At 40.9% G+C, this 8,998-nt stretch overlaps 1 protein-coding gene across 2 annotated transcripts; it reads right to left on the bottom strand.

The window, feature by feature from the left end:
* Positions 1-1,518: 1,518 nt before the first annotated feature.
* On the bottom strand, positions 1,519-6,949 carry LOC120455558. 2 transcript variants are annotated; one of them, XM_039641918.1, is made up of 9 exons: positions 6,764-6,949; positions 5,886-6,463; positions 5,466-5,585; positions 4,996-5,083; positions 4,496-4,914; positions 3,608-4,311; positions 3,350-3,520; positions 3,133-3,286; positions 1,519-3,056 (listed from the first exon to the last, which is right to left on the bottom strand). In XM_039641918.1, exons 2-9 carry the CDS (start codon positions 6,270-6,272, stop codon positions 2,505-2,507), a joined length of 2,595 nt encoding a protein of 864 aa, XP_039497852.1. In that variant the 5' UTR covers positions 6,273-6,463; positions 6,764-6,949; the 3' UTR covers positions 1,519-2,504. The 2 variants fall into 2 exon arrangements, with proteins under 2 accessions (XP_039497852.1, XP_039497843.1); XM_039641909.1 differs by having other exon boundaries at positions 5,886-6,949.
* Positions 6,950-8,998: the final 2,049 nt, after the last annotated feature.

Genomic DNA, 8,998 nt, shown 5'->3' with positions numbered 1-8,998 from the left:
TTAAAAATTGTTTTTGTTCATCGTGTTTCTTAATAAACTATGCCAATACTCTCAAAAAAATGCATATCTTTTATCAAGACTTTACAACGGATTCTACCTGATAAAATGCACAATCCAGATACCGATTAACTTCATGAAAGCAGCAACACATTTCTGCGGTTGCCGGCGCTTTCGACTTTAATAAAATTACGGTGCAATATTGGCCCATTTAGTTCTTCAGTTGATTAATTATTTAAATGCATTTGAATACACCTTTCGATGTCATTTAAATAAGAATGCTAAATAATATAGAGACGGAAAATAAAACCAACTCATAGCATTAATTCTTGCACTCATAGCACTTCCCCTCCTTACAAATGAACCGAGTGAATTCCCCTCAGAAGAACTTCCCCATCTGTTATATTCGTAAATTGTTGTATACCAAAGGTACCGATATGTATAACACTAAAGTACCTTCTCAACTTCTATAGAAATGAACTTTTGTGCTTTTTTATAGCTGCACAAAGAGTAGTACAGCGTTTGTAAACACTTTGAACTTTTATACTTGAATATTTCTCTGTTCAAATGTCTTGGCTTATATAACATATAACAGATTGGACGCAATATTAAAATTATACCTCCCTACAACTTGCATACACGACTTCCATTGCAGTTATAAACTTAAATTGTTGTCTACCAAAAGTAACGAAATGTAAAACATTCAACTTCATTCTCAATTTTTATGAAAATTAACTTTTGTGCTTTCCTAAACACACTCCGCGTGGTAGGTAAAGCGTTTGTAAACACTTTGAACTTTTTGGCTTTTATATTTTTCAGTACAAATTTGATGCTTTATATCACATATAACAAATTCACCATATAATTCCAAGTTTATCTCAGTACAACGAGCAAAGCACAAAGTACAACTTCTCCAGCTGTTATACGCGTAAATTGCTGTCTACCAAAAGTAACGATATGTAGAACATCAACTCAACTTGTAAAAGACGAACTTTTGTATAACAATATAACTGATCAGAGTTTGTAAACACTTTGAACTTTCTACATACAGCGAGTAGAAAAGCGTTTTTTAAACTTTTGTGCTCTAATATTTCACATTAAGAAGGTGTTGCTCTGTTTCACTTATAGCAGATTCTCCATAATACTTTATTTATACAAATTATATAATCTAGCATACAAGACCTCTAGCTGTTATAAACGTAAATAGTTGTCTACCAAAAGTAACTGAATGTATATTCTCAACTTCTATAAAAATGAACAATATAATAGAAAAACACACAACGCGTTTTACAGCTTTATAAAACATATTAAGGATTCGCCATAATATCCAAATTATAGCTCAGTACAATTAGCATACATCCCTGCGATTCCCATCTATAAGTCATATACATAACTTACATACACCTGGGTATTTTGCATTTATAGCTCATACGCCCAGTTTAAAAAGTGTACGATTTATGACTTTGTGAGGGGCACTGAATGAACCGCTTTATAATAAATATTTGCCGAAATAAAACGTGTTTTCTATCTTAATATGCTTACTTGCAATTTTATTGACTTCATGTGTTTGAATAGATCTTTTTAGTATCTGAAATTGTACCTTAATACCTACATATCTGTTTTCTGTTTATTGTTTACTTAAAAATTATACTTTTTGTGCGCTAAGCCAAACAAAAAGTTTACGGATTTCGAAGCATTAGAAATTCGATTCAGTTTTGTGATAATTCTTAACTTATCATTTTGAGTTTATGCCTCATGCACAAGCCAAAAGATAAGGACCACTAAAGAAGTCCTAAGCTTTTTTAGCCCACTAATTTAGAGACTAAGCGCATACCTCGCAGGAGCTTCTCCCTTACTAATTGGTAATGTTGCTCTAACAACTTGCAGAATATTCATTATTTTGCATGCATTTGCTTCAATTTCATTTTTGTATACCTTATTGCTTATGCTACAACACGAAACAATGGCTTAGATTACATATGAATTTCGCATTAGGAATTTTCTGAATTTTGTTTAGGAATAATTTTGCATTAGGACTACCAAAATCGGGAAAACATATTTTCCAAATTAAAGAGAACAACCAAACAGTGATTAGTGCTTATAATTTCGTAGTTGCATCGCTTGAGTGTTTTTTTTTTAAGTCTCACTTCCCTAGTTTCATCCGGAAATATTACAAAAAATAACTAATACTATTCCCTAGCAATCAAAGGAATTTTAAATAATTTTCGGAACAACCAACGTGATTTTCGCTTATACCATGTTGGCTTGAGATCATATTGCTACAATCTTATGATATTGCTTTGATTCGTAAGTGCGTTCCTTTTAATTCTACGGTGAGCAAATGAACATACTTAAATCCCTACGGTCGGTTAACCTGTTGAGCATTCTGATAATGGCCAAATGAAGTTGATAAACCGCACCGGAACACAACCAACTAAATCCTCAAACTAATTGGCACACAAATGAACCAAAAGCCCCTTTTAAATGTTTCCAGCAATGTCCGTATCTCATTGGTATTCCACCCTGGCCACGGGCACCCCCAAATCATTGATCTCGAAGACAATGAGCTTCCGTTTCTTGCGGACATTTGCCGATGGCATCGATAGCTTGGGTGTCGTCGAAGTCCTGGTCGTGGTCCTTGTGGGTGTGGTGACTGGGTTGGATTGCTGCTGCTTCGTTGCCGCTCCTTTCGTTGTTGCCTTCGTCGTTGTTGTGGCTGTGGCTGTGGCCACTCCTTTGATTAAACTCTCATTCGTTGTTGCACCCAATTTTCTCTTTTGCTCCAGCAATTTCGGATTATACTTGGGCTTTTCTTGGGGCTTTTCTTTAGTCTTTTCGTTAGTACTTTCCTTGGGTCTCTCCTTGGTCACTTCTATGGGTTTCTCCTGTGAATTCTCCTTGGTCTTGGGCAGCGGTGGCAGAGCTGGTAGATCGCAACGCTGGCGCAGATGACGATACACTGCATCCACCCGCTGGACCAAGCGATTCACATACTTTGTGGTCGTTCGATCTACAATCGAAGGCGCCTTGATGCAATCGTTGCCTCCGAATTCGCAAACCTACACGAAAAATTAAATTAATTATTTAATTAATTATTACATTTTTGTTTAAACATTTTATGCACTATACACTGACCCGATAATGCTGCAGAATGGCCTCCTTTGGCGGCACGTTGAGGGATCCCTTGCCAGGTGCGAATTCCCAAACGAAGTGGTTGCCCGCCTCGACAACTGCCTCTGGTTTGCAGATGTACTTGGATCGTTGCTTCTGAGGGTGCAGTTTATATCGCCTGAGGATGTTTAGATATCAGTATATATTATCCCTGCTTCTTCTTTTTAAACTATCGATTTACCTCCGTGTTTTCCGTTGAGTGACTAGATTGGCCCGTACTTTCGCCAGCTGGTCATTGCCACCCTCTATTCCAGAACTAGCCAGGCTGTCATCCGCAAACTGAAGATAGTAGAAGGCGTTCTGGAAGGAATAGGCTCCCGTGTTGCGATTGCGGAAGCGCTGATTAAGGGATCTAAATAAACCACAAGTTATTGGAGTTTGTTTATAAGCAAAGTTCCGAAATACAAGAAAGGACAACATGTCCTTCCCTTCTACTCACCCAATGAGGTCATTTAACGTATCCGAGTAGCGTGGCACAATGAACTCGTCCAGATCCACCAAAGCCAGATACTTGTAGCGATACATGGTGCGGTAGAGGCAGTCGTTCAGGGCCGCAAAGAGACCTTCGGTTCGGATCTCCTTCTGGCTGCGCATGCGCAGATTCCACGGCAGGATGCTGACCGTGGGTCGCTGATATTGTGTCCTGAGAACCCGGGGAGTGGCATTGTTGGCTACCTCCGCTGGCGTCAGTGGCTCCAGATCGTGGGCGGTCAGATTGCCGGGCACCAGACCCTGTTGATAGTTCTCCAGGACGCAGGAGGCGTGGGGTCCCAAGGTGTGGTTGTAGAAGGTGAAGTGGGACACACCCAGTAGGGCATAGAACTCCAAGTACTCCATCAGATACAGCGCCTGGTCGTAGTTGAAGTGCAAGGGTTTCACGCAGATAGCTATGCGATCGGGTATGTTATCGCCACTCGGCGGAGGACGACCCACAGGCAATCCTCTCCTGGCACTCGAATTACGCGCCGGGCTCACCGCAAAGTCCGCATCCTGGTCGGTGTTCCGCAGGGTCAGCAAATTGCCCGGCGGAGCACGCAGACGGGATACCACACTCACGAAGTGGGGAACTGCCAGGGGAGGAGTTCGTACTGGACACAGGATAAAACAGGCGCTGTACTTCAGATTCCAGTTCTCACGGATAATCTAGAATGTTGAATTGGTATTTGTATTATAAAATATATACAACTTCCCATACCGATATATATACAAATAAATCTATATTCGGATTGCATTCTTTTGTATTTCAGTACAAGTCTATCAGTGCTAAAATATCAATTGCATTTCTGTGCGGTCGTGTGGAAAATGCGAAATGAAATTAAGGACTCACCTTGACGCGAGCCATCACAGTGGCCGAGGAAAACTTGGCACGTGCCGAGGAGGAGGAGGCACCCGCATCGGTGCCATTGCCAGAACTCGGTCCGTACCAGAAGCGGCACCACACCCGCTCCGGACCCCGGGTCTTGGTGGCGCCCACCACTCGCACCAGGCGAGCTCCCTCGCGCCGGTCGAAGTAGGCGGAGTAGACAAAGAATTTGAAGCGAGTGCCGTTGACAACCTGCCAGGCGCCATCGGTGGGCCGTGTGCCAAACGGGAAGTGGGGCAGGGTCTCCTCCACCTTGTCCGGCAGCACCTGGCCCCAGGCTATGAGCGGTACATTCACGCCGAACGGACCTGCTCCACCCCCGCCACCGCCACCGCCATTGAGAAGCATTCCGGCGAGGCGCTGGCCATCGGCGCCTGCGGCTTCTGTGGAATTGGAAAATGCATGAGACATGCGGCGTATACGTAATGTCCCATTGTCGCAGTCTTTTGTGCTCGGATGCTTACCTTGAATTTTCAATTTATTGTCGCGCAGCTGTACGAATCCTAATTTATTATCACTCAAAATGCTGGCATCCAGTAGATCGTAATCCTCCTGCAAATTATTTAGTAGTAAAATCAATTTTAATTGTAATATGATATAAAATATATTATTTTTGGGAAACCTTTTACAAATGAATAAACTGTTATAAAGTTATAAGGGTGGTTTAACTGGTTGATTGCGACTAGAAATTATGTATAAATGGGAAAATATTAAGATAGATTTCTTTGCGATATATTGCAGTAAGAGACGTACGTTAATTGCCAAATTTAAAAAAAAAACCAAGCAAATTCATTGGTTAGTTATTCCCTTCTTTCTCTCAAGCCTGCCAAACAGCACATTTTAATGTTCCCACCGCCTTTTCTGGGAACCTAACGAACGAGTTGTCCGCTAAGCCGTCCCTGGGCTGTGGGCTGATTTGCATAGTCCAACTTACCTTAACATTATCATAATCCGGCATCGAGTCGCCCATCCGTCCGCCCAGGCTGGCACCGCCCCCGCCGCCCGCCCGCATCGCCAACATGCCGCTGTGGGTGCGCTCGTCGATCATGAAGACCTGCGTGGAAAGGGGGGCGGAGAAGAGTCCTTTGGTCAATTTGAATTGCAAGTGGCTTTCGCAGTTTTGATTAAAATCGGTGGGCAAATTTACACTTGCAGCTTAAAGATGTTCATAATTTCAAGAGGATTTCTATGTACCATGCCAATTTGGAATGGGGGTTTCCATATATTAAAATCTACTTGAAAACGTTAGTTTCCATATAATGTCATGGTATCAATATCATTTGTTTATAATAATTTAGTAAATATATTTTTTATAAATTTCAATATTTATGGTGGAAGAGTAACTTGGACTTACCTCCGTTAGAATGATTAATCCAAAGACGGCGAAGAAGGTGATGACGATGAGGAAGCTCATGCCGGATCTCTCCCTGGTGCCCCACTGCTTCTTGCCCCGCTTCATGGTGGGGGTGAGGGATGTCCGTGCTCCGTGGTGGTGATGATGGTGCTGCTGCTGCTGCTTCTGTTGATGCGGCTGCAGCTGCTGCTGCTGCTGCTGATGCTGATGCTGCTGCTGCAAGTGGTGCTGATAGCAGGCGTGCGAGTGAGCCTGCTGTCCGTAGGCGGATTGGTAGTGACCCAGCAGCTGGGACGTGGAGCTGGTGGAACCGACGGAGCCAACGGAGCCAACGGAGCCCCCCGGAGATTGCTGCTTGTGCTGTGGGGGGCTCCGGCTATTCAGCATGTTGGAGTGCAGGGAGCGGGGGATTAGATTTCGGAATCAGGGCGATACTTTTCCCTATGTTTCGTATAATTTCTGAACACTCATGTGGAGATTTTCATCTGAATGTATGGCGTATGTTTGCAACTTATATTATTCAATTTCTTAATGCTCGATGCATTTTAGGGTTTTCGAATTGTTTATTTGCGAACAAGCTAAGCAAAACAAAGTGGAAATGGAGAGCGGCTCTTTTCAGAGAGCGAAAAAGAAAAGCCGTGAGCAAACGGAGATTGCGCTCTCAGGACACTTTTCCTTGCTGGCCAATTGGAAAGGAAAAATCAATAAAATCTGTGCAAAGATTGGCTTCAATTATTTTCTATAAAGCAGCTGGAGTCCTCCAAAATGCCAATTATACATCCATATTATACTTTTTCCAGGCGACTTTTAGATTCAGACGATTCTTTTATATTAATTTCACATAGTGAGTGATGTTATAGCAATCACTTGGTTATCACCTTTTCAATGCAATTTTTTGTTAACAAGTAACTTTGCTTCTTTACCACTTAACGTTACACGCTCTGATAGTAACAATTTGTATTCTTGGTAGACACCGATTTTTGTATGGTTTATTTATTATTTTTTGGCATTTAATTCAGCATTTTACTCGCGTCGACAACAGCAGGAAAACAATGCGGCACAGCTGAGAAGCTCAAGGCGAAGGACATGCGCACAGGACATCGAACGCCAACAGATGATACCGAACATTGCCAGATATTCGCAAAACTTGCTATCAGATAATATTTATTATTTAGTTTTTGTACACCAGAATTTATGCATATACATTTACATAATTCTTTAACATTTTTTTTTAAATTACCCTAGTTTTACTAAATATGGTTAAGCGGTACTCGAATAAACACTTGTGCTTCTTTTAATAATAATACTTTTTATAAGTCTAAATATGATTTCAGAATTTCGGAGAAAACCCCTTAAAATATAAAGAAATTAAATTCATTTTGTAGGCTTTCATGATTTTGATACTTAAAAGAACTTTAAGGACCATTACAAAATTTAACAAAATATTTAATAATAATTATTATTATTTCTCGAACCACCATTTCTATGAAATTCAACGTGTAGAACACTTTTTATAATATTACCTTAGTTAAATCAAAACCAAGAATAAAACCAAAAATACCTATACTAAGACAAAGATTCCTCAATTCAAAGGATTCAGCTTCCGGGGAAAACTTTTCGACCAAGAATGGCTGTCGGGCCCCTCCACATGTCGATTATTTCCTGAGCGGACTGGACCACAGAAATTAGCGGAAACAATAAAATTTGGCAAACTTCTGAAAACCAATAAATTCCAAGTGTTTGGAAATCAATTGGGAACAAATTGCAACAGGCAAAGTCGACGAAAAGAAAAGAAAAGATATGCGAGTGGGAATGAAATGTGTGCTTGGCCAAATGCATATCTACATATTGACTCTCATTCATGGCATTCTACTTTTCACTTTATATTTTTGCGAAGGAATTGCTGAGTTCGCAGGACAAATAACCAAAGGAAAAGGTGCTCAAGTGGCTGGGGCAAACAGTTTTGTTTGCTAAACTTTTGTCATTGAGTGCGTCCAACAATAGCAAAGCAATCGACAATACTGACTGGGAAACTAAATTCGGGCTCAACGCTTACCTTAAGTTTCAGGGAGAGAACAAGCCAAATACTGTGGCAGAAAACTAAACATGAATTGAAGCCAAGTTAATTCAGAACAAACATGCAAAACATTACCAAGATAGACAGGCTAGACAAACTATTTATGGGGAAACTCAAATTGTAATGGTGCACGTAAGCAAATACGAGAGGAGGTAAGGAAACCCATTCTATAATTAATTTATAAATATCTAAATTAAATATCAGTAGAGGCATTGTTGGCCAGTTATTATGATGATTTACATATAATTGCGTAAATTGCCAAATAACAAGAGTAAACAAATAGATTGGAAAGCAAAGCTGCAAGTAACTGGCAATAAATACACACAATTCAAGCCCAAGAAATCCACAACCATTGCAGCCACTCGAGAACATCCAAACTTCCAGTGCTGCACCTCAAGTGAGATTAAATAAAAGTGCAGGGAAAATTGAAATGAAAATTCGGCAAGGCAAACACAAATTCGAGACAAGTTATAGCAGCTTCAATGAGATACTTGCACCCCCCTGCCCACCCTCCTAGGTTGCCAAAAAATATTTCATTTATACGGAAAGAGCTCGCTCGCCTGCATATATTTGCCGGCAAGTGGGAACTTTCACGTCGAAACGGCGCTGTGGCAGCTTAAGTTACTACACAGCCCTCTCAGACTCCTACTCCCACTCCCAATCCCACTCCCAATCCCACTCAGAATCCCACTCCCAATCTCACCGATATTGGCCAGGCGTAAGCAACTTAACTTTGATGAGTTTGCAAAGAGTTCCTGGGCAGGGGGAAAGGCAATAAGGTGTAGCGGACTTAACTTATCCACCTACTTGTGCGGTCGGGTGTGCTCAAAATGATGATTAAAATAACGAAAAGATGACTGTTCTAGGGCAGCTGAAGATGCTAGCTTGGAATAATAATAATAATGTACATATCTCAAAAGTTCAACTACTAAATATAATTTGTAAATTCCCCACTTATTCTTGACTCTTTATACTTATACTAACCATATTAGTACAATTGTTACCACCACTATATATTCTTTAAAATACAGTAGCG

The sequence above is a fragment of the Drosophila santomea genome, chromosome 2L (genome assembly GCF_016746245.2).
Source record: "Drosophila santomea strain STO CAGO 1482 chromosome 2L, Prin_Dsan_1.1, whole genome shotgun sequence".
NCBI classification, from domain to species: Eukaryota; Metazoa; Arthropoda; class Insecta; order Diptera; family Drosophilidae; genus Drosophila; species Drosophila santomea.
Note: the sequence above shows the minus strand (reverse complement) of the source record. Positions and strands in the feature narration are given on the sequence as shown.

What these genes read in the sequence shown, in the direction of transcription:
- LOC120455558 (XM_039641909.1), bottom strand. Translation starts at nt 6,272, where the DNA reads ATGCTGAATAGCCGGAGCCCCCCACAGCACAAGCAGCAATCTCCGGGG. An exon ending in GATTAATCATTCTAACGGAG is followed by an intron (nt 5,586 to 5,885) that starts GTAAGTCCAAGT and finishes CTTTCCACGCAG; the next exon opens with GTCTTCATGATCGACGAGCG. An exon ending in ACTCAACGGAAAACACGGAG is followed by an intron (nt 3,287 to 3,349) that starts GTAAATCGATAG and finishes AAACATCCTCAG; the next exon opens with GCGATATAAACTGCACCCTC.